The sequence below is a fragment of the Poecilia reticulata genome, linkage group LG14, assembly GCF_000633615.1.
Source record: "Poecilia reticulata strain Guanapo linkage group LG14, Guppy_female_1.0+MT, whole genome shotgun sequence".
In the NCBI taxonomy this organism is placed as follows: domain Eukaryota; kingdom Metazoa; phylum Chordata; class Actinopteri; order Cyprinodontiformes; family Poeciliidae; genus Poecilia; species Poecilia reticulata.
The window spans coordinates 12,534,190-12,559,894 of record NC_024344.1 but is presented as its reverse complement, the minus strand read 5'-3'; the positions used below and the strand labels follow the sequence as shown (position 1 = coordinate 12,559,894).

Genomic DNA, 25,705 nt, shown 5'->3' with positions numbered 1-25,705 from the left:
TCATGTTTGCCTGCTAGAAACGTGCAAGGCGCGAAGCAAAGCTTTGGCATTTGTTAGCAAGGAGTCACGGGGGGGCCAAGGCCGCCTGCAGGGGCCGCATCCAAAAAGCAGGCGCTATATGCTACAACGGCACCTGTCTTGGTGGGCGCTTTAAACCCGCCACACAGCAGAGAGAATGCACCATTAAATTGCTGCTGGAAGGATGAAAAAAGCAGCCTCTCAGTTATTAGTCAGTCTCCTTCAGGCTASCCCGACATTGCAGCACTACTGACTAGTCTTTTTTTTTTWATGTCAATCTCTAGTARACCAAAGGAGCTCAGGGTTAATGACTTTTTTTTTTGATTCAGCAGCCATTCTTCCTCCTGTTTGATTATCCTAAAATATGCTTTTATGAAGAACTGTGTGTCAAATATCTCTAGAAAGATGAAAATCAAACTTTCTAAATCAAACTGGCAGCTCAGGACTTCTCAAGAAGCAAAAAGTAGCGTAGCTCAAAACAATGTTTGTCTCACTAAAGTTGCTCAGTCTCACTGCCTCTGTTCTACCACGATTGCTGTGGTAGCAGCTGCATTAACAATTCAARCAAGTCAAGGKATTTCTCTCAAGTCTTATTAYCGTTTTAATCGCGAATAAACTTTGGGAAGCTGATSTGCTTAAATGTATTGTTTGCACAAATCAAATAAAGATCTGTTCAAACACCATTAGCTAAAAACTTACATGTGTCAAAACTCTAAATATTACTGAGCGTGTTAACTCTGTCTTCAAATTYCCATTATTAACTAAAAGCTCACGGTAACCCTGGAAGCGGCCACGAGTTTCTCGTGCACTTCTTTGGTTTCCGCGCAGCCGCCAATGTCTTTGAGCGAGCGCCACTGAAAAAGACCAATTTCCAAACAGAAAAAAGCTGATTAGGGAGGACAGAGACGGGCGCGTGGAGAGTACAAAGCAAAAGGCAGCCTTTGTATTTCCCTCTGTGAAGCCTCCCCCTCCCCGCAAGCTCTGATCTGGTCCTCTTCTTAAATCAGAGGTAGCTGCTCTGTCCATCACCGTCCCCCAGAGAGCCTCTACCTGTCACTCTGCACCAACATGAGCTTTGAGTCTCTTCCTGCCGTCCGTATAAACAAATCTGAGGCGAGCGCGTGCAYGAACAGTGTCAGACAAATCCAGAAATGGATTTTATTTTGCTCTCCGTGTTCTGTTCTTGAGTTAAATTGTCGCATTTTGCTACTACGTTAAATTTCTCCTAAGTATATGTCAAATAAAGTTAACTTTCTTTCTTTAAAGGGCTAATGTAACATAGTTGCATAATGTGTAATTATGTTCATTTTCCTCTTTTTGGTTGCGTGTTGAAAAAATTAATTTTGATGAGAGGTAAAAAAAAAAAAAAAAAGGGCTGCTTTGTAGCAAACTTTTGACCATTTTGAGAGATTTGGGCCATGTTTATGGACAGAGGAGTGTGGATTACTGTGATGCGTTCGTCTCTGTCATCCAAGTTGGCGCCGTCTCTCCTCCAGGAGATTGTGGGCTCTGGGTGTCCACGGGGGGGTTGGCACTCCAGCACCGCAGGCTCTCCAACGGCAACCATGACGTCAACGGGGTTCTGCCTGAAGTCGTCTCGCAAAACTGAAAAAAAAAAAACACAGATATATTCAATTCTAAACAGAAAGGAGGTTTTTACAGACATAGTTTAATGTTTTTTTTTTGTCAAACCTCAGGTTAATAGTTTTTTTTTATTTTTTTATATCGACATTATTACAGCCGTGTACCGTTTTCCTTGGTTGTAGGATAAAAAATGGAAAGTATAMAACCATTTAGCAACAATGTTCTGAGGACGTTGCACGCTGAACAGCTTCATATGTCATACTTTGCTTGAAGAAAAAAAAAATAAGCGTAACTTGATAATTGATTGCTAGCTTACTCTGCACATATTTACAAATTACCTGTTTAAAAATGTTAATTTAAATGTTTCCATTCATCTTATGCCTGGAATCCTAAATAAACCTGGTTCTCATTGTATCTCAGYGTATTCTTTGGCTGATTTGCATCTCTTTTTTTATACATGTGCTTGACCTGCTGATGCCAGTTATCCATACTATGATATAATACATCAAATATGTGCAGCAAGAGTTCCCATTCGTGCCTCAAAGCRTTTATGTTTCTAGCGCTTGTGTGATTTACTCAAAAAGAGTTCTGTGCATCTTCATTGCCACCAAAAACAGTGAGTGTCCTTAGTTGTGATGCATTTAATGAAGCAAAAAGAATATCAATTTTGTYAGTATCTGACACATTGCTATATCCAATCAGCTGTTTAGGGAATAACTGATCAATTTTAATCTCTGATCAACTGATTGGCGCTCCATTTTATGGGAGTCTGGACACTTGTGAGACAGTTGTTTGCCTTGCAGAAGAATGAAGGGATGCGCTTGAATATAGCTCATGAGAATAGTGGGATGCGGACGCTTCCCACTGCAGGAGGCTAAAAGCCACCACAGCAATTTATCATCTTTCCTCAATGAGTAGCCTGAGTGCTGAGAAAGCAGCCAGAGCTCAACCGGAGACGCGGCGAGCTCGCGTCTATTCCAAAAGCGTGTTATTTTCAGTGGTTGCAGGCAGCTCTCATCTCCACCATAAACAACARGCACATCAAGGCCTCCACTGTGCAGCTTCCAGCTCCGCACATTTCAAGGAAGCTCAGGTTGGAGCTTCGTAATTTAACGTACCGCCGTCATTTTTCGAGATTTACAGCCGGGAAAGGAGGCGCACAGACAGAGGGCCTCGAGTTTGTCGGGATGGGAACGCCCTCCCTCCTTTCTCTTCGCGTTCCGTCTGAGAAGATCGCTTCACCTGATGATGATGATGATGATGATGAGGTGAGGTGAGCGACGTGCTCGGATGTAGACCGGCTGTGCATTTGAGCGAACTGCTGCTGAGCATTTCCCAGTTTTAAATTACAAGGCAGAGGGGGAGGGCTCACGTCCCGAACAAGCAGAGGGGAGCCAAAGCGGAGCAAGCGGCAGAACAGCGAGTCGAGTCGGGCAGGGGTGAAAAGACAGGAAACAATGGGGAAAACGCATAATCACTCCCAGATGGTGGCAACCCACTCACCTCTGGCTACACATTTCAATATATCGCGGGGCAATAAGGCCAGAGATGCATGACGAGCAACGGGAGAACAACTCGGAATGACCTTCTAATTGGAATTAGCGAATTAGGGCTTCTCTCTCCCGCGTTGGCCCTCCGACACACAGAACACCGCTGCGACTGTCTACGTTTGACTGAAAGCCGATGGGAAACAGCTGTCGGACTGCCCCCCTCTCCCTCCCCCGTCGACCGCCCCACCTCACCGCTGCCAACACCGCCGCGTCACATGATAAAAGACCCTCCTCGTGGGACGCGGAAACGAGGCTGAAGTTACCTCAGACAGGAAGAAGCCGAAACCATCGCGAGTCCGTGTGCGAGAGCGTACGTACGTGCGCGTTGATTGATTGACTGATACCGTCGCATAATTTCGAAGGCAATCAAGTTACACATCTGCTTTTGCTATTGTGTGGAGGCCCAAATGTTTCCGTAGAATGTGAAAGCTTGGATTAGCTCCGAAAGGCCGTTTGTTAAAGATCTATTTTTGATGGTAGTGCAGCACTTAGTGTAAGAGGAGAGGAAAGAGAGGCACGATTAAAGGCGGTGAGACCTTGGGATGGTTAGTGAAGAATGTTCTTGTGAGTGTGGGCTAGTGGTSGCACGTCATACTGATGGTTTCTACGCACACATAGAGGGACTGGATGAACTGTGTTAGTTGAACTGTTTATATTCTTAAAAGGAAACGTGCGTCTGGTTGAGAGGAAATTCTCAAATGTTCAAAAGCTAAAGCTATTCTGTACGTTTTCACATTGCTGTCTTTGACTTTACGGCTCAATGTTCACAAATTAAATCCGCTTTCATCCTGTCGTTGTTCTAGGAGCTACATTTGTTTCTTTTCCTGGCATTTTCATGCCAGTTCCCTTTCAGAAAAGGAAAGACTCRTCCACTCAAATTTCTTTCATCTTATATATCTGCATCTTATACCTTTGCACGTCATATCTTTTCGATTTTCAAATCCTGCTTGTTTAGCTCAAGCTTTTGCACCTCTCGCTGCTTTCTTTCCTCCCTCCATCTCATCCCCCCTCCAGCTCCACAGATTGAGGATCTCTCAGCCCACTTCAAAGCATCCGCCCCTGGCCTCACCAGTCTGGATCTGACAGTGTCTGACTTGCTGTTAGTCCTCTGGAGCTTGAGCCCCGGCTTTAAAAAAAAAAAAAAAAGGTCTACTGCAGCCAAGCTCCCCAGTAATCCTTTCTGCAGAGTCCAACGGGTCCGAAAAGGAACACAATCACGCCCCACAGACAGCGAGTGTGGTGGAGCACTAACAGATTCCCTATGACACCATCATTGCAACGGACAGGCAAGGGAATATCTGTCCACTCCCTGCAGAAGAAGAAAAAAACAAAAAACACTTTTTCAGCTTTTTTTTCTTTTCTCCATCTTGACAGCTTTAATTTACCCAACTCTGATGCCTCATTCACCTTCCAAATTCGGTATCGTAGATTTGTCTGCACATGGTTTTGGTGCAATCATCCTCCTACTCTGCTGCTAAGTCAACATTAGCATTGCTTGTATGTAATGTGGGTGTTGAAAGTTACTRGCAAATTCACCACAAGCAAGAACCCAGCTGCGCACGCTTTGTTGTCCACTCCGCAGCATAGCAGCAGAACACAATAAAGGAGAGCTTCTCTGCATGGCTGATAAAGGAAGTTTTCCCCTTTGGAACAATAGAACACTCTGATCTTTTTAGATAAACACTTTGATTTGTTTGACCCTTTTTTTTAATGTTATTTTAAAACATTAGAATGTCAAGCAGCAAAACCACCGTTCCTTTTTTTTATTAAAATCAGCAAGACTTGTTATTACCATAATCACTGGCAACAAACCATGCAACCACAGGCTTGTGTGGTATTCTGCACAATTATGTTGAGACAAAAGWCGCAGTGCTTTTATTCGTTTCTGAAGGTTTTTCAGTAGAAATCTTGTTTCTGAAAAGGCCCATAGAAGCATGAATAGAGGCGCATCGTTGCATAAAAGGTGGCCAGCGTCGTTCCAATAGATGTGAAGTCCTGTACTTCGGTCAGAAAGGTCAGTTCGTTATATTAAAAACTCACGCTTTTCTGAAGTCTTTCAGCCAGAATTGATAAGCTATCAATGAAATGTTCCCACAGCTGAATTGCTTCAGCAAACCAATCCCAGATCATAGGTAGCAAAAAAAGACATTTCCAAAGAACACAGGAATGACTGGAATAAACATGWAAATGTGATGATGCAGCAGTAATCCCTTCTCMAGATCTGAATTTTCCCCCTTTTCCCATTATTTTTTGAGTCAGGCTAGATCGACCTTCATTATGCTTTCATGTTGTAAATAGCATAAAAGCACAAAGAAGGCTTAAAGTTGATGTTGCTTTGCCTTYAGGTCAGCAACTGTGGTCTATATGTAATGTAATGTATGCATATATGTAATAATCCCTCCGATCCACATCTGGGTCTGGGTGAATATTCCACAGCTTAGGTGGAGTAATCTAATGACAGGCTACGATTAGCTGGACATTCCACAAATTTGGCTTTTGCCATGAGTTTAAAACGTTTTGTTTTGCCGAGGCGACCATACACACGAACCCACATCACTGTCGCTGTAGCATCAGCCCAAGGACAACCGTCACCAAGCCCAGCAGCCCTACATCCGAAGAAGGACTGATCTATGGAATACTGATTCAGAGAGGTGAATTCAGTTGGAARCCTTCCTTTTCAAGGGGGCTGAATACTTTTGCAAAGCACAGTACARGTGAATRCRCWTTCTGAGTCAGTAGGAATGCCCCAATCAACATGGAGGACACACGTCCACACACTGCAAAATTGACAAGCTGCCAAATTTATTCCAAATACCGTAAAGTCAAACTTTGTTTTCGTAAAGCCTAAAATCCAAACTCAAGCTGCACAACTGAGTTTAGCGATGAGTTGTCAAACTGAAGGTTGTGACAGCATTTTTATAGCTAATGGCTTTACAAGAGCACCGAGGGGCTGTTTCTGACAGTTCTATAGTCCTGACTGAGAGACGAACCTGAATCTGGATGAGTGATCGTGTCCACAAGTTCAACTGGAAAACGCATCACCGTGCCGTTTCAGTGAGTCTTTGGTGCGCGCCTCCTTCATTTGTCAATAGTTCGTCCGRGTCCAAAAACATACAGCCGATTGTCAAAGGAATCTCTGTGTTTAATACACTTAATCTTATAGTTGTGTCTATTTGTAGAAAGTGTGAGCGGAGAAACTGCAGGAGAAAAAAAAAGTTCATCCAGGAGGAGTGGATGCTGCAAATCTGCCGGCTTTCTGTTGACAGGAAACTTGTTTTATCCAATTTAAATATTAACAGAACTTGACTGCATTGTCTAGTGGGATCGATTGGAACGTGTGCATGATTGGATTGAACACACACACACATATATATATATATATATATATATATATGTGTGTGTGTGATTAAATTGAAAGTTGGACCAATTGTGAACACACCAAAGTTAATTGACAAAATATGTGCCAACTTAAGCATCAGTTATTAATCGTGAAAATGAAGGAATAAATGGTTGCCATAGAGACCTTCAAGGTAGAGTGGACTGCTGATGTAGACAGGTTTAGATGACTAACTATTCAGCAACAATCYGAATAGTTGCTTAGTAGACTTTGGTCTACTAATAATGTTGTTTCTTAGCACTTTGAGCATTGATGAAGTCTTCAACTTAACAAATCTTTGGCCCTGTACGTGAACCTTGGGAGTCGGCTTAGTTGTGCCAGAAAAGTTTTAGTTAGATAAAGCGTACCCATCTCCTAAACACCAATGCCCATCWGTCTCATTTGAGATGGTGTGTTATCTTGTCTTCTCAATTTTAAAGTAGAAATAGGCCTCAGTTAGAGGTTTACTAGTTTAAAGTTCACTTTGATCAAACTAACACAGTGAAGATTAAATTAAAAAAACATGTTCTCATTACATTAATCTTATCTGAATCATCAARGTGCTAACAACTCTGGCACTGCTGTTGATGTAGTCAAGAAATTTTATTTTTAACAAAAATAATGTCCTTCATTTAACGCTTATATATATTTTTTCAAACATTATTATAAACAAAAAAAATATTAAACAAAATWATTATCCTTACATTTTGAGGATTTCCTATAAATGAAGCTGTTTTAATTCATAAACCCCCTTCAAAACCTGAAAATAAAAACACAGTTAATCCCGGCAGATAAGAAATCCTTGACTTTTCTCACAATCCATCTCCTGACCTCTCCCTACCCCCAAAACTCTGCGCATCTTTCCACCACAGCCCTCTCTCTTCCCCCACCGCCTCCTCTTTCTTTTCCTGCTCCTAACTGTAGAACTGAAAGTCTGCAGAGACACAAAGCTGCAGGAGAAACAGCTGCTCCAGAGAAGAAGAAAAAAAAAAAAAAAAAAAAAAAAACAGTATGTGCAGCTCATATAGAATAGGTGGTCAGATATGTGGAACAAAGAGACAAACAAAAACAAAATCGCTCACCCAGGAGGTCCAGAGGGCACTGTGCCCCCTCTGGAAGAAAACTACCAAAGCTAACAATATAATACGAGCCGCATCCGAGCAAATGTAGCGAGAAAACAAAGGTCTTCCAACTCAAAAATCATAACACACGCAGAGGCTCCAACTCATAACCATGCCACATGAGATTTATAAAATCCGCATCCAGCAGACAGTGCACTCTGCTTAGAAAGGAAACAAAAATCCCTTGCCCATCCTCCCCTAGCTACCCTATTTGAATTTCATTTTCCTCAAATAAATCATTACTCAAAGAAGTCCCTGGGCAAACAGACTTTTCTGCATGCGGGGCCATAAATCTATCTTATGCTTGGTGAGCCAATTAAATCAACACAGAGGCTCACTTACTGGGATAAAGCTTCTAGTTACAATATTTGTTGGGTCTTTTAACTCTTAGCATTTCTCCTCTCAGATTAAAAAAAACAAACAAACACCCCCACTAAGGCTTCAGCTGCATAGTTTGATATTCTAATGTAAGATGTGTTGTTGTTGACAATTTGTTGGCAATTTATTCACTAGCAAACAGACACAAAAATAGGTAMATTTTCTTTATTTTTAGTTTTCAGACATTCCTAGTTCTGTGACCATCAAGTGTAGGTGGCGCTGTTCCTCCTGTGCACCTAAAAGAAGTTGACCCATGCAATAAAAAAAAAACTCTGGATGGGAAATTATATGAAATAAATTAATTTATTTCTATCTTTATTTTTTGTTTTGTGTATGGACTAGTCGGGTTTTAGGGGGAAAGAAAATCATGCAATTTTAACCATTCTAAGTATTCTGAGAGCTGTTGGAAAGGTCAAAGGTGAGTGGGTAACCGAGGGATGGGATGAAGATTAAGGTATGTYTAATGGATGTATATCCGAAATTTAATGGGATTTATTTCACAGGGATTTTGTAAAGTTCTTATTTGGACATCTAAAGAAGTGATTTTTGATGTCTAAAAATTTAAAGTTCTTAAAACTTACACATAAAATACATGCTAMATGTATTTACATGGTCCATATTAGAAATGCAGCTGGGTTCCATCTAAATAATAAATAAAAAACTGAGGGCATGTAAATTTGTTACAGACTTAACCTTTTATTTATTCCCTTGCACAAACATTTAACTGAACGGAAAGTCCTCTGTGAGCTCTAAAGGGAAACCTAACGGGCACATGGAGTGGACGTGCGCATATTTAGATGAACTGCGATTTGACAAGGGGATTAATGCGCACCGTAATGCAATGGGGTTCGAGCGCACGGATGGATGCACTGCTTCAGCCGTTTCTCGAAGCTGTGGCACCCTAATCCGGTTGATGTACGTGCAGAACATATCACTCGTGAGAGGCAGATACAAAAACCAGCTAAAAGGATTGTGTAACCTCAAGTTCAATCTCCCTCATACTTCGAGTTCATCATATCCCTCTATCAGAAGGTAAGGATTGCTGGGAAAGAGGAGGAGAGCAAAGATACGAAAAGACAGGCGGCCATGAAGTAGATTAGGAGAATTAGTGAGGTGGCAGAGGAGTCGGGTTAAACAGAGGCTAACAGCTCTTGTGGCATTAGGAAAATCGTAAGTAACACAAAAAAAATGAATGGGTTTTCTTTACTTCTTCAGTCACAGGGTTTATTTGGCTCACAGTGCTACAACATAACTGGAAAAAAAAACCTCATTACTGTACAACAGGACGTTTTTTTATAGAATATGTTGTTTATATTGAAGTCGTTCCTGCGCTTAAGTTATGATGTACTCTGGAACAWGMAGCAATAACAGAAATTACTCCGTACTTGGAGCTGCCACTTTGACCAAATGATACAATTAGCTCGAGCACCGCCACCTTGTATATTGAATTGTTATTAGTCAAATACTAGAGATCATTCTGGTTGCCAGGATACTGCGTCGACTCAGGGGTCAATACATGTGGATAATGAGGAGACGTCTAAGGTAAATATTGAGCAGACCAGAACTTATTATGCTTGGATGAAACGGACATATAGCTAATAATAACAACAACCTATTAACTATAAATCATACACTCAAAAAATGTTGCTTTTATAGAAGAGTGAAGAAAGGCATTGCAGTAAGAAAGCCATAAGGAGGTCTGTTAGTTTGTAGCAAGCCACATAAGGGGAAAATAAAAACAAGAAAAGAAAGTTGGTGGCCGCTTCAGCTGTGGCGACATTTGTAGGGAATCTGATCAGAGTAGATGGGAAGATGAATGGAGAAAAAAAATCAATGGCAATCCTGAAAGATTACCATTTATCTTGGAAATTCTTGAATCTAGGACCAAAGATCCTCTTTCAACGTCTCAACAACCCTGAGGATGCAGACAAWCGTGCATAGAATCGTCTCCTTGGTTTGTCATCACATTTACCAAAGACTTGGTGATTAACCCTTCTTTTTATTYAAAACGACCAGCAACCAGGGAGGTCCTAGATCAAAGTTCATCAATGTTTAAAATGGCATAGTAAAAGTCCAGACCAAAGCCTAATTGATAATCTGCTGCAATACAGAAAATATGTTAGCATATTAGACACTCTCCATYCAACCAGGCAATTTAGCCAGGATAAATAGGTGAAAAAATATTGACCAAAAGGAATTGAAATCCATGMCACAATTGTTAGATTTCTGTTTGTGTAAAAAAATAAAATAAAATCCATGTATCCTTTTAATTCCACTACACAATTCACTGCTTTGTGWGGTTTATTCACATAAAATCCCAATGAAACGCATTGGAATTCATGATTGTCACATGGCAAAAATGTTTAAGGGGTTTGAATATTTTCGCAAAGCTGACTCACGAAGCTGTCAAAATGTTCACATGCTTAAACTTGAACTTAGAGTGTTATTGTGAGCAGCCACATAATGATAACTACGTGTTTCGGGCTCCCAGGCTGCAGGTGCAACCTCCCCGTGTCAGATTGCCCTTCATCATATCTGTGGTTTCTTACACAAGTGCATGCATGTTCTGCCTGGTTGTGAAATTGTGCATTCCAAAAACAATGAATGGTTGAGGTTAAAACTAATTTCCCAGATATTTGAAAGAAAACAATATAGCTTATTCTCRTCAACTGATGTTCCCAGTAATAAATTACTATTAAAGTCAATTAATTGGAGAAAAGGTTTCATGACATGTCCAGGCACAGAAGAATTTGGAGACTTCTCAGGCATAGAGGGGCTAAAAGTAAACTAAAGCAGCTAAAAAGAAAATAAATATAAATTAGAATCAAAATCTCAGAGAAAAATTAACATTTTATTTAGATATGTTTATAGAATGGGGAAAAATATATATTAAAAAAAAGTTCCACACAAATCAGCTGCCCCATGAAATTCCAACAAAATAGGAGCGACTGAAGTATTTTATTCGACTCATATTTAGGGTCAGARTGTTTCGTGAACTTGGACTACGATTTATTTTTTTTACTCCAGGTAGGTTTGGGATGGAACAAATGATATGTGGGAAAGCTCCTCGTGCCAACAGTTGTTACAACGGAGCATTTGGGAATCAGTTTCTCCAAAAGCACTGGGAATTGTATGAAGTCTTGGAAAAACAAGATTTAATCAGAAAAAACAATGTTGTGTGCTCTTGTAAACTACAAATTCCTTCGTGATACAGAGAGAAAGTGGAAAGGGGTGCGGTCAATGATCCCACTCCCTCTCTGCTCCAGCCTTGAGAAATGTTATAGAATAGAGGAAAACTAAGTGCAATCAAATTAGGAAAAAGGAGCTGCGAGAAAAGTTGATTTAAAAAAAAGGATTTTTATGTGAAATGATGCTCTGCAATAAAAAAAAAACAACAACAACAAACCTTGTTGGCTTTGTACACATCTCTACTAGAAATGACAACAAGTTCCTCCGCATCTGCACAGACTTGAACTATTTCTTCAGGCAATTACTGAATATATATATATWWAAAATCCATTAAATAAATCACTTTTAAGTATATTACAGAAATAAAATCAGCAAAGGTTTGATTTGTTTTAATCAAACCGAGCTTTTATTAGGCAAAGTAAATAAACAGAGAGCAAATCAGACAAAAAAAAAAAAAAAAACTGGCAGCCGAATCTTTTTAATAAGTGCAAATGCATTCATGGAAGTGTCTCCTTCCTCCGGGCATGAAATGATTGTGAAAAGAGAGCTCTGTGTAACGAGTTCTAGGAATAAAAGCAGCCAAAGCAATCAAGTTAGCCTCTTTTTGATTTTCCGCACCGTGTTTTATTTACAAAGACAGAGTGCTTCCTAAAGATGCCTATAAATCACACGAACCTACAGAAACAGTTTATGCATGTGGGCGGCGTTTGCCGTCTCCACCTGTTCGTTTCTATGTAGGATGCTTTTATTTAGAATGTAATATATTCCCATTATGAATTTGCTTGTTTATACGCCTCCTTCGTTGTAATCCTACATTGTGTTGGAGTATTTTTGGCTAAGTAACGTCTATTTGTATTCGAATATACAGCTTAAAATGATCAGTTTCTCTGATTTTACTTTTTATAGGTATATTTTTGAGTAAAATGAACATTGCAGTTTTATCCTATGAACTACTGACCACATGGCTGAGACATTCCATGCAAAAATGTTGTTTTATTTGCAGAACAAAAGAAGTAATCAAAAAAAGACGCAGTGCTTTCAGACCTCAAATGATGCAAAGAAAACAAGTTCATATTCATTTAGAAACAACAATACTAATGTTTTAACTCAGGAAGAGTTCATAAATCAATATTTGGTGGAATAATCATGAGGTTTTCAATAGTTTTACATTTTTTCCACAGGTTTATATGCGATAGTTGAAAACAAAAACTAGAAGTCCCCTGACTGGTAAGTAGAAATCCACAGTGTATAATTCAATCTCAGTATAAATATAGCTATTGCGTGAATGGGAAATAATAAATACATTCATAAATAACTCTGTAGGTGGACAATGTGAATATGTTCAAGAGGTAAGAATAATGCAGTCAACAGCAATGAACTKTGTCATGTCCGATTCTGTTGGTTTTTGAAACRACATGTTTCGAGCATAAACCAAAAAGGAAAATCAGTCGAACAAAACTTTTCACAGCATTTATGGTTTATGGAGCTTGTTTCCACTTTAGCCCATTTCTCCCCGACTTTAGGGGGCAGTGTGAGGCGACTACAGCGCTGCAAGAAACACAGTTGTTAGTAGCAACACGGCGGCACATGAAGATGTCTGTCTTTGTGAACTTCCACCAAAAGGAGCTCTTACTCGTCTGTCCACCACATTTTTTCCATGTGGAATTGTCCAAGTGGACCGGGAAGCTTAGATGACGTAATTTCAGCAATTCCGTTAAAAATATTGTTCTCTTTTGTTACGATGATAATGGGAAGTAGAGGAGTGATTAAATGGATAACAGTAATGAGCTGCAGGCACAGGAARAAGAGCATGAGGGTGTTGTTGGAAGCGGGCTGAAATGGCAGCAGAACACAGGCAAAACCACTGCAGTGCTGAACTCAAGGCACTATGACCTATATAGTGAGATCTATACTAACAACACCGGCCCTTCGGGACCTGACCTTCTGCCAGAGGATTGCCTCCAATCCCGCTCCCATGGCACATAAGCGTTGCTTTATTACTTCCGCGGCTTGTACCAGCTGTAAAGCAATTACGCGTAGCGTGTATTCAGACTGAGACAATGCGCATCTAAGTCGGTTTGTGATGTAAATCAGACGAAATACCTCGATTTAACAGCTGATTGTCAATACCAGAGAGCACCTGAATCGCTCAGATAGCAGGAAGAGGATTTCTCAGAGAATGGGACTGGTACAAAACCAAATCAGGTCCTTTTCTTCTGGATAATGAAGACAACTGGAGGCAGTGGAAATGTGGTCCTTTCACACGAGGGCCAAAAGTCCCTCTCATGAAAGCAGAGGGGGAAAAAAACCCACACACGGCACCCTTTAACCCTCTCATTAGTGTAATCCTGCATGAGAAGAGTAAATTGTCATGAATAAATCCACTTAGAAACTGGCGAATGAAAGACTTTCAGTTCGAGATGCTTTTCATTACCATTTCAATAAGCGTGGCAAAACGTTGGCAGTGTTTGACAGAGTAATTGGGAACATTAACAAGTAGATAAATATGGTTAGCAGAGGGAGGTGCGAACGTATGCCTGTGTATGTCAATTAATTCTATTTTTCACAGCCAAAAAAAAYAGTACATTTGTAATTTTTTTTCCCGCTCTCTCTTCTTCTAAATAGGTCTAATGAATTAGCCCTGAAGGAGGGAGATTGCAAGAATGGCTTTGTCTGACAAAACAAAAGAAATGGAAAGCGGACCTTGAGACAAATGTATTCTGGTATGGGCCCAGAGAAACCTTTGTTTGAGCAGATTGACCTCGGCAATGGTGTTTTGGAAGATTTCCTCAGGCTAAGTCTGAGTTTTAAATAAGCACCTTTCATGAACTGTACACAAAAAGGAAAGAGGGGCAAACTTCAGGGTATGCGCAATTACACACTGCAGWCAGAGCATAAATCTTGCTCTTAGTGGGCTACTCTTTGCGAGAATGAGCATCTGCACTAATTCCTGCCTGGTTCTTTTTGTACCACAAAAAAAAAGAAGGAAAATGTGGGTAGAAAAATAATAAAGTGCAAAACCCAGGAGAGATGCTCCGAGACAGGAATGCGCCCAGGTCACAAAAGAGGAGCAGAGGAGGAAAGAGGAGGGAGGAGGATCAGGAAGAGCTGCTGATGGGGAGGGCAACTCTGTAACAAAGAGGAAAGTGAGCCAGACAAAGACATACATAGAGTAGAAGCAYGGGTAGGAGTAGGAGATTCAGACACAAAGAAACAAAGAGCCGGAGTGAACGAAGTGCTGCCATCAGCCGACGTAACAGGCGGTGTTTGCTTAAAGGTGAGCCTCGTGCCAAAACACACAGGATCGCGGCTGAACAGAAACACACGCCGCGCACGCACGCACGCACTCACGCACTCACGCACTCACGCACTTATAGTTACGGCTGTGTTCTGCATCTTAATGCACCCCGAGGTGCCAAAGTCTTTCCCCCCATCATCAATCTGAGAGACAACTCAGGGCCCAGGAGAAAACGCGAGAGAGAGAGAGAGAGAGAGAGAGAGAGAGAGAGAGAGAGAGAGAGAGCAACCGTGTGCAAATATGTAACATCCGCCTATAGGACGGAAGAAAAGAAATTCATAAATCGGGCAAAGATACCAAAATGTCATGAGCGGTTGGACTGAATGTATTCTATGCCATAATATGTTGGTTTATAGATACAGATTTTACTGCCAGATACACAGCATAACAATGTTTTTTTTTTTTTATTCAAGCATGGGGAAATTACTTTTTTTGTGACGAGAAAACATGCTGACAGTGCAGGTGCAGATAGTAGAAATGACGTGACATTTAGGCAGATCCTCACAGCAAATGCTGCAAAGGCATTGTCAAGCAATAGGGGAAATACGACAGAGGTAAAAAAAAAATATATATATATATACCGTAATGATCGGTGGTTCTGCTGTGTTTGGAAGCTTTTTGTCAGAGTAACAAGGTGTTCACTACAACACGTTGCAAAACTCACGGCATCAGCTGTGACTTGTGGTACATTTTCTTCAAGAGAGACTCTATTTAAGCTACTTGAGTTCCTATTACAACACAAACCTGATAACTGGGGGGCAGATTTGTTTTCAGCTCYKAGTACTCCTATTAAAACTCAATTACCTAATTTATAAATAGAGTCCATCTGTGGTCTGAATATAAGCGGAGCTGGAAGGTTTGTTACTAATCCGTCTTTGTGAAGAAATCACGAAGGCCGAAAGGAATTTAAAGTGAAAGTAAGTTATAAACTAACGTGTTTAATCCATCATCCAAAAACTTAAAAGTGTAAGACACAACTTCAAATCGACCAAGACGTGAACATCATCCACCTAAAGTTACAGAATCACAGCACAAGTAGGACAATCTACTGACMGGGCAACTATTGGTCCTGGACATCATAAACATGGCTTTTAAAAAAAAAAAAAGTTTTTAGAAGGTGGCAAGAAGAAAGCCGTCTCTAAACAAAATGGAAACAGAAAACTTGTGACTGAAGATGTTCTGGTCAGGTGGGAGCAAACGTGAACTTCTTGGCATCCTTGTAGAACGTCAGAAAAGTCATCTTTTAAGCAAATCAGGTAAAGGCGGCAAAAAAAAATGGAGACTATCATTAAAGGGTTTGGATGAGAGCCCCGAATATACAACCAGAATGTTTAGATCAAATCTTAAACCTGTTAATCTTAAAGATTGGCCTAGTCAAACTCCAGACCTAAAATTCAAATGAGAACTTGTGACAAATATAAAACATTACATTTCATTGCTCTGTGTTCTCCATCCAATCTGACAGCGATTGATTGCAAAGAATGGACAAAGTTTCTGGAAGTGCAAAGCTGGCAGACGAACATGGCGAAAACCTGCAACTTTATTTGCACAGTAAGTTTGAATAGAAAAACCTTTGCAAGGGTATCAACCCAAGGGAGGTTCAAGAAAAAAAAAAAAAAGCCTAGCATAAAATTGTAAATGTATTCACAGCAGCAAATTATGCAGCATTTCACATTGTGAACTAGCCCATGAACAGTAGTCTTTGGCATTCCCTCCCAATTCGAGTCATGATGTGGCTAAACACCCGTGATTTAAGGACGGAATGGGGAACAGAAATGTGGTGTAACGGCGAGCTTGTTTAGTTTGGACCGAGCCGCACCAGAGAGGAGTGAATGGGGAGAGAAACAAATGAGGGGTGAAAGATGAAACTTTAATGATCCCTCTAGGGAAATTGGTCCACTGCAGCACCACAGGGAAGAGCGCTGATAAGCAGAGCAAATGCAAGTTTCTAGATGATACAAGTAATTAACGCAAGATAAACACATTAAAGGGAAGTGCATAAGTCAATCTGTCTAATTAAATGGAAATGTCAGAAGGGCAGAGAAGAAAAAAAGGCAAATGGACTTGGCCGGAGCGAGTCGGTAAAATACACAAAACTGTTAGAGAAACATTGCTAAGGCTGCAGAGGAGGGAAGAGGCTGAGAATAGATTGAGTCGGGCAGGAGGGAAGACCTTGAGGAGTGAGGTGAAGCAGCTCCCAGCCCCTTTAATTGGTATGAAGCAGGAGGTCTCCAAATAAAAACTTGTCACAAGGCAGAGCGCGGGCTCATTCTTACTCAAACCGCGCTATACGTTTCCCCCTGAGGACCCGACCAAAGTTATCTCAGAGTTCTTCTTCCCTCTCCTCCCAGCCTCTTTACTTGTCACCAGCCCCAGCTGTCTGTCCTCCATCCTCTCCTGTGTATCTGTCTGTTGCCGGGACGACAAACTAAACACCCTCTCCACATGGTTTCCAAACATAACAACCGAGCTCAAAGTAGCTGCGATCCCTCTGACTCTTCAGCCACTACTCTCCATCCTACGGTCTTTTTTATCTTTTTCGCTGCTGGGCTGCATTTCCCCACTTTTCATTCCTGCTTGTTGGTCTTCTCCCTAATTATCTCTCGCGAAGGACAAGGTAGTCCATACCATCCCAACCCCCCACCTACCCAACACTCTCTTGCACCTCCACGCCTCTGCTATGGAGAGAGCCTGATGAATAATTTCACGTTTTTTCCAGCCGGCTCTGTCTCTCGTCTTTAAATTGATTATTGTATAGAAAGCAAAGCTAAAAGAGCAACGCGGTGGGTAATTTGTCTTTCGGGCGATTGCGGTCCGTGCCATGGGGGTGGGGGGATGGGGAGACAAACCACGAGGCTTAAAATGATAGGCTAATGCAAAGTGAAAATAAAATTATGATATAAAAAAAAAACTGATAGTGCTTCTCATCTGATAGCTCATTCTGTTTGATGTTTTGGTCAGAGGCACAATCGGGGGGAGGAAAAGTGGACATTTGCATGCGTTAATGTCCGCAGAAAAGTAGGAGAAGCATCTATAATTATATGAAGCACCTTGGAAAATGCAGCGAATTCCAGGGGCTTTCATCCTCCCCTCTCCCTCCTGCTGGTCTTTCTGTGAACGCCTGTCATAAATACTCCTGCAGCCTAGGCTATAAACATTCGTCTGTCAGTGTTTTGATTCCATGTAAATATGACTGGCTGCATGATGCTAGCCTCCAGGTGTTTCCAGTCTGTGTCACTGTTTGTCTCCTGTTTGTTGCCGAGAAGGCTGGAGATGATGACTGGGAAGCAAAGGTATAATTTTGGCACTACATGAATGGTCACTAAGTGTGTGTACGTGTGTGTGTACGTGTGTTTGTAGACGCCTTGCCTTGTCATTACCTTGAGGTGTTTCACCAATAAGCTCAATTGAAATACTTCCACCTACACCGTGCTTTTGAATATTACGTGACTCATCTGATTGGAGCAAATTAGTTTGTGAGTAGGAATACACAGAGTCATCTGCTTGTGACTGTAATTGGAGTTTTTCAGCTTGACAAGCCCTGACTGGCTGCTTGAAACTCAAAAGTTGATTGTTTTTCCTTGGCGATTGAACGCACAGGACCTAAGCTACCCGGCTGCATTTGCAGAACTCTTTGCTCGACATTTCAAGTACGTCTTCGCTTTATCTTGTTCAGTTCTTTTACTTAAGTTGCTTTTTAAAGAGAAAGCTAAATTCTCACCACATTTATAAGCACACCTAGTCGTGCCAACTGCAACAATCTTCTGTAAGGAAGTTGATGCTGAAAGAAAAATGCTTTTTATATTGTAGGATCAGCAAGAAGTTTAACAATGACGAAAAAAGAAAACAAAAAAACGGGTGTTAATAAGTAGCATTTTAACAGTTTTATTGTTTCCACAGAGTGTTGAGACATGAATGTGGCTGGAATAAAATTACAGAGACACAACGGAGAGAAAGGCTGAACACATTACAGCAAAGTTCCTCAGTTTCAACCTCTCGCGCTTTCAACCTTTGCTATAGAGAATGCTGGATTTCCATATGTTAGAAATCAGTCGAGATAAAAATCTGCATTCTCTGGAGAATAAACAAAGAGACTAATGTTTACAGTTGGTAATGCCAGCCTCACTAACTGACCCCGAATTGCCAGAGGGAAACCTAAAAAGCTTTTTTTTTTTTTTTCTTTTTTTTCTGGTCAGTAAACACAACACACCTAAGTGCTACCAGGTTGCTTGGCTGCAAAGTTGCTCTGCTTTACATGTTTTAGCTTTAACCTCTGCCTATCGTATAACACACCAGATTTGAAGATCTCAGAGGCTCAGAGATCAACGTTTACAATTAGTAAAGCAAACCAAGCTAATCGCTACTATAGACGATGTCAATTCTGTTGTAATTTTGAAATGTGATATTTTAAAAGTCAAAATGTAAATACTCTAACTGGCGCATCGCTTTCTGAAAAGTCGACCGTGCGTCGTTTAGGAATTCCGGTGGATGCTCTGCTAGAACTTACAGGGACAACATGTTGGAAACCCCTGAAGTCTTCCCGTTTTTTTCTGGAAGACTCCATGCAACGTTGATAGTTCATCACCGCAAAGTAAGCTGAATCAGCCCCCCGCCAACCCTCCCCCTCTCATCTCTGTTTCCCCTTGCATACGCCGTACACCCTCATCACTTCTCGTAGCCCCTTGTGTTTTCCTGTCTTCCAACTTCAATCTCTGCTTGCTCTCATCTCCTTTGTTTCCTGCAAGCCATGCACCATCTCTCTGGGCTTTGCTCCTCCCAATCTTCTTCCCTCGCTCCTCTGCTTCAAAACCTGCTCTAAAGTCTTTCACCCTACAGTTTCCTCACTGGTTTTTTTGAGACCTGAGATTCTCCATCTCTCTCCCTCTATTTCTCTCTCTCTCTCTCTTTTTTTTTTAACCAGCACTGCTGTCTATTTTCTACCCCCACCACCAACACCCGAACTCTTTTGCCTCCCACCCTTGCCCCCCTTTCCTCAAACCCGCCTAATGGATCCCATGTCAGCAGAATACCAGAGAAACCACACAACTGCACTGCGGCTTCATGTCTGTCTCTGCCTTCACATCTCCCTCTTCCTTATTTAAAAAAATAAAATAACGGCCTCCGAAAACTACTAAGAGAAAAATCTACCTGCTAAGCATTGTAAAGACATTGTTATCACCTGTGACACAATAGCTTAGCTAATTCTTCTATTTTAATGGCTTTAGGATTTTTTTATCTTATTGTTTAAGAAATTGCTGAAGTTTTACTTTCCCTTGTCCATGAAAGCTATTATTAAACATTGTAATTACCAAGTGCTCTCTGTTCCAACTTAACTGCTGCCACTTCTGTTAGACTCAGCACTTACTAACTGAATAAGGTTTTTTTTTTTTATATACCTAATTTTAGCGTAATAACTTTTATCCTGGAGGAAATCACTGGAAGAATCTGCTTAGCGGACAGTGCTGTCTTGCAGATAAGATGCTTAAATATCACAAGCAGTGAACGTGTCGGAGACAAGCTGCAATCTAAATTATATTTAAAAATCAAATAGGGAGCAAGTGGTAATCAAAGTTACCCGTTTGCAAGCAATTGAGCGTAGCTTCAAAATATTCAGGTGTGATTAAACCTGATGATGAAAAGAAACATTCAAGGTGTKAATACATGATTGGGGTCTAGTGTGAATAATGAATTAATTCAAATTGAAGCAATTTAAGAAGCACATTTTTGCTAATAATAAAAAAAATGCTTTATTATAAATGCTACATGCAAACAAATCCACACTAGCAGCACAATCCTGTTTTAATTAATTCTTTTGGTAAGCTCGGTCACATGTCTATAAAAAGCCTTGGGTGTTTAACCTGTTTAATTGCTTTTACAAATCAGCATAAAAAAAATATATATATATATATATATATGACAAAAAAGAATAAAATAAATTGAAATAGAATAAAATAGACTGAAAATAGATTTTTACAAAACGGCGACAAATAAAAGAAAAAAACATAACTAAGTTCTTGCATAAATGTTCACCCCCAGTTAAAGTGACTGACCTAAGTCATCAGAGGTCCAAGCAATTGGTGCWAACAGTCTCACAATGAGTAGAACGGAAATCATCTGAATGCAGTGAATCTGTCTCAAGTAATTGTAATATAAAGACACCTGCATTCCTGGCTAACATTACAGCAAAATTGAGCTTTTTGGCCATCAGATAAAAGGCTTGGCAGACGAATGAAGCAAAATATAGACAAATCTCAAAGCACAGTTTGTTGCAAGACATTTTTTTGCTGTTCCATTCTGCGAGAGAACTGTGGYTTCAGAGAATATCTTTTTTCCAGCAAGACAAAGACCCGAAGTCCCCAGCTAAARCTACAGAAATGGTTTGAAGACGGCAAGGTGGATGCTCTAAAGTGCCCGAGTTAAACCCCAGACCTCAACCCCATGGCAGGACTTGGAAAGGGCTGTTCACAGCCAGTCCCGATGCAAACTAACAGAGCTTAAAGAGTTCTGCAAGGAAGAATGGGATAAAATTGTCTCCTCCAGAAGTGGAGCCTGACTTCGACCTATCCACACAGACTGCTTGCTGTGATTACAGGCATAGAGGCATCTACTAAACACTGACTTAAAGAGGAAGAGTGTTAATAMAATCACTTTACTTTTACAAGTGTATTTAAATGTCATTGTTTTATAGAAGTCAATTTTCCTTTTAGCATTAAASTTTGTAATTTTTTTGTCAAAAAAAGCAACAAAAAAAAAAAAAAAGCTATTTCCACTGTCTGTTGTAATGCGAAACCAAAGCCTCATGTAGCTTTTCATTACAGCAGCGACTCCTGACAGGGATTGGTTTTCTCAGAAGGTGTGAAAGCAAACAGCGGGGACTCAAACGTTGCTATCAGTCTTCGCCTCGCTCTCTCCCACAGGTTGGGAACTGGGCTGGTAGAAGTCGCAGTGCTGCGCGCCGGGGGCTCACGGGGACACGCGTGATAGACGACCCGATAAGGGACCGACAGGGCGACGAACTGACACATCTCTGCTGGATGTCCCCCCCCCCCACACACCCCACTGGCTCCACAGGTACACGGCGCCGAAGCCAAGTCCGGACAGTGACAAATGGAACCAATTTCCATTTATTTATCTATGTGTTGCATGGACTGCAAAACACATGCTGACCTGCTCACCTATAAATCTTTATCCTGTTAACACAACAGCAATAAACCCCGACACATTAGCCCTCCCAAGAAGCAAAGACTGATCAAGCATACCAACGCATGATGGGCAAAGAACGCAAAAAAAAAAAAAAAACGTTTGCCGTGAAATCACAACCCCAGCGCGTGTCGGCAGGAATATTTCTAAACCCATGCAGGTGAATGTCCTCACTCACGGACATCCGCATACGCAAAGTGCCAAAAAATGCATTTCCTGCAAGACAAATCTGGAAAAGCAAAAAAATAAATAAATAAATAAATAAAATCCCGAAGGGGTGCACTCAGGGGATTAGCATGGGGACAAAAAAAAAATAAAAAATCCGCCTCCCTCGTTACATGGTAATAGGTTTCTACTGTGCAGATGGAGTGGGGCTGGAAAAAGCTTTTGGGGGAGCACTGGGGTCAGAGGGGGAGGGAAAGGCACCACATTTATACTGTTTAGATGTGATAACGCCTGAAAATTGCTGAGTGAGGCACCAGCTTCTGCAAAAGGACAAGCAGGCTGCCAGTCTGTCTTAATGTCTGCAACAGGGTTGGCTGAGAGAGAAGTCGTCACACGACCCCGACAGATAAAGGTTGTGTCTCATCCATATTATTAGCAGCCATCAGGGCTGCCTCAAATAACCCAGAATTAATATTTATTAAAAAAAAAAAAAAAAAACATATTTAGGGTTTGTAGGCACCAGTGGCATCCTCTTTACCTCTCACTGAAGCTAACATGAACCCCAAGAAAAACCACTCTCCCAGCTGGTATTGTCATGTTACCGAACAGAGCACCAACAGATTTCTTTCTCGGTGCCAAGCAGGCAGCGGTGTGAATGGTTGAGCTGCTGGATTTAATTAGTGCTGCACCCATATGGATTAGCAGCCAGAGAGACACGAGTGACAGCAGCAAGTATGTCACATTCCCACCTGATCGGCTCTCAACATTGCCCTTGGTGGCATCCAAACACAGATGCACACATGAATACCACCCCCCCCTCAAGTCCCCCTGTGTGTGTGTGGGGAGGGAGAGAGGGGGGGCAAACAAAGATGGCTGGGGACCAAGCAGGCTTTATAATCACGGCATTCCGTTTGCCGTACATTTAATTGGTTTCAGCAGCAGTGCAAAGAAAATGTTAAGGTTGGCTTGCTTCAACATGTGCGTGGAGACAGCTGCTCCGATGGGCAGGGGGTGGGGACGGAGCACAGTGAGCATACTGCTAAATAGATTATTTAAAATAAAAAAAACAAAACAGCCAGGTTGATAAACAGCATACTGTCATCCTGGCTGCACYGAGATGCAGATGGATGGAGGGATATGCAAACACTTGTTCAGACTGATCACATTCACCTCCACTGGAGCCATTTTGTTTCTATTGTGAAAGAATGACCAAAAAAAAATTAAATACTCAGCAATAAATTTGCATATATGGGATAAATTATCTCAAACTGAACGCTTGGTGTACTCCTAACTCATCTTGGTCATTTTGATCCTTTGTCATTTTTTGTACATTTGCAATTTACCACTCGGCATTTTGGATATGAGACATTTACCTACTTGTRCCAATTRATTTGTGCTAGTCAAGGCCTGTTTATTATATAAGAGCCAGAGTTACTTTCGTTTTCCCTAGGAATGCTATGCCACACTGTAGGTCAGCTGGCCTAAAGAAGGACACAAAGCTAAAGCAGGGCCACTATTACGAAGCCTTCACTGTTTTTGAAACAACGTTTGCTATGATTTCTCTATGAATCAGTCGACTGCAGGCTCTATCTGACTTCACAGCCCCATTAATTTACATGCTAATTTTAGCTTGCATACTTGCGAGTGTCAAAGGTAGATATCGGTTGGATGAATGGATTTGATTGGATCAGGGTGCTTCATTACTCAACAGGCCTGAAAGTGGTAAAAAAAACCAAAAAAAAACCAATAAAAACATTAAAACATATCTATCCATCCTTGAATATCTTGAATTAGGATTATCTTTGAATGAGACAAATATAAAAACAGCTAAATATGGACTAGTCAGAGACTCATACATTTGTGCTTTTTGACACCTTTCTTTGTGAAAAATACGGATTACTGTTTTCCCTCTAAATATTATGGAAATCTTGTCTGTCTTCCAAAATGACTTTTTTTTTCAGTAATTTCCTCAAATATTTTACTCAAGTAATGGAATTGATGGGATTTAATGGGGAAAACGCTGTGCAGATCAATGGAAATGTCTTCTTTTGTTATTTCAAGGGTATCTTCAATCAAATCTTCCACCTCTGTTAACATTACTTCCACTGATTGATCTACTTCCTGAATGGAAATGCCATTTCTCCATTTCTGTCCAACAATACCCTTAATGGATAATGGAGTTTTCAATGGTCCATTGCCGACCGACAGAGGAGTAGCAATAGAGTCGTCGCTGCACTTTTAACATGACTATTTTAAACTGTAATATGATATTAACTCCCAGCTCTGTAATACACAGTGATGTGCGCCAAGTAGCGTGAGGGTGGCTGAGGCATTTCACATTGCCTAAGCTCTGTATGAATAATATTGTAATCTGCTGCAAATATGGATAGATAGCTTTTAATTAGCTCACTGTAATCCCTGCAGCAGCTTGAGTATTAGCAGGCTCGGTACTGTCTGGATTCGCAGAGTGGRAAAAAAAGGGAGTCAGGGAGATCCAGGGACAGCATGGCCTATTGGAAAACGCCGTAAATATTGTGGGACAAGGTTAGGAGATGTCCTTCGTAATTCTTGAGGACAAAGATTTGTTTGAGTCTTTATTGGATGAAGGAGGGAAAAGGAAGATCACCTTGGTTGAGTTCTTTCCGTTGATGCTTCAGTAGTGCACACAAATACAATCCAACAAGTTTCACATCTACTTAGGCTTTTGATYCAGCTAGGGTTGACGTTCGTTTTGATAATCTCCAGTGGATCGCAGGGCAGCATGTGTGCAGATTAATTGGCTCGTTGCAGGACTTGCAGTTGTCTTCGACGCYRCTTGATGTAAATATGCGACTCCTCGGGGGTTCGGAAGAATAGAGGGAGGGAAACACACCTTTTAGCACTTTACAAGGTAAAGTACAATGAGTTTTAATGGGACTGAAGCCCTTGATTAGACCCAGTGGGTGTCTGTGCTGAAGGTACCCCAAGTTTAACAGCACGCAGGCTGACATGCACAGGCTGTTAAAGTCCTGATGCTTGCTCAGAAACTAAGCAAGAGCGAAGAGGGAGGCCTATTAAACATGGCAGACTGTTTATACCCTGAACAACATATAGCGCAATGCCCACTGTGTGTTCATGAGCGTGTGAAGCTTCTCTTACTTCTCTCTCCCAGAGGCAATTTAGGTTGTAGTTTTTAGAGTTATCGGGCARTGCTTTGTTGCTTGTCTTCACTATACATTCTCTGTGAGAAGGCATTGATTATTTATTAGAGCTGCCGTGTGTGCGCGCGCGTGTGTGWGTATTCTCAGTTAATGCCCACAAACAGCCACTGCTTGTCTGCAGTTGGGYAGGGTACAATCAGAGCAGTGAGAAAAAACACAGAGTTAAAAATATGTTCTGAAAACATGCCGCCATTGACCTCCACATCTGACATGAAACATATTTGAGAACCAATTTGCAGACATTAAGAGATGCGCTGGATTTACCTTTCCAATCTCTCTCATGGTTGTCAGCTCACTATGAATTATGCTTCGTATGTTTTCGTTGTGGTCTTGGGTTCGATTCCTGGGGTGGTGTCTTTCTGCATGGAGTTTGCAAGTTCTYCCTGTGGTTCTCTCTGGGCACTCCAACTTCCTCCCACAGTYCAAAAACATGACTGTCAGGTTAAGTGATCTCTTTAAATTCTCCCTAGGAGTGTGTGTGCGCGTGTGTGTGTGTGCATGGTTGTTTGTCYTGTGTGTCTCTGTGTTGCCATGGATGGATGGATGGATGGATGGATGGATGGATGGATGGATGGATGGATGGATGGATGGATGGATGGATGGATGGATGGATGGATGGATGGATG

General features: G+C 41.2%; 1 protein-coding gene across 1 annotated transcript in view; it reads right to left on the bottom strand.

The window, feature by feature from the left end:
* The window catches only part of LOC103475898 (roundabout homolog 1-like), a 101,899-nt gene that overhangs the window by 27,796 nt on the left and 48,398 nt on the right, over positions 1-25,705 (bottom strand). Inside the window, exon 5 of the mRNA XM_017308506.1 lies at positions 1,466-1,623. Coding sequence (XP_017163995.1) covers positions 1,466-1,623 — 158 coding nt within the window. The remainder of the gene's footprint in view (positions 1-1,465; positions 1,624-25,705) is intronic.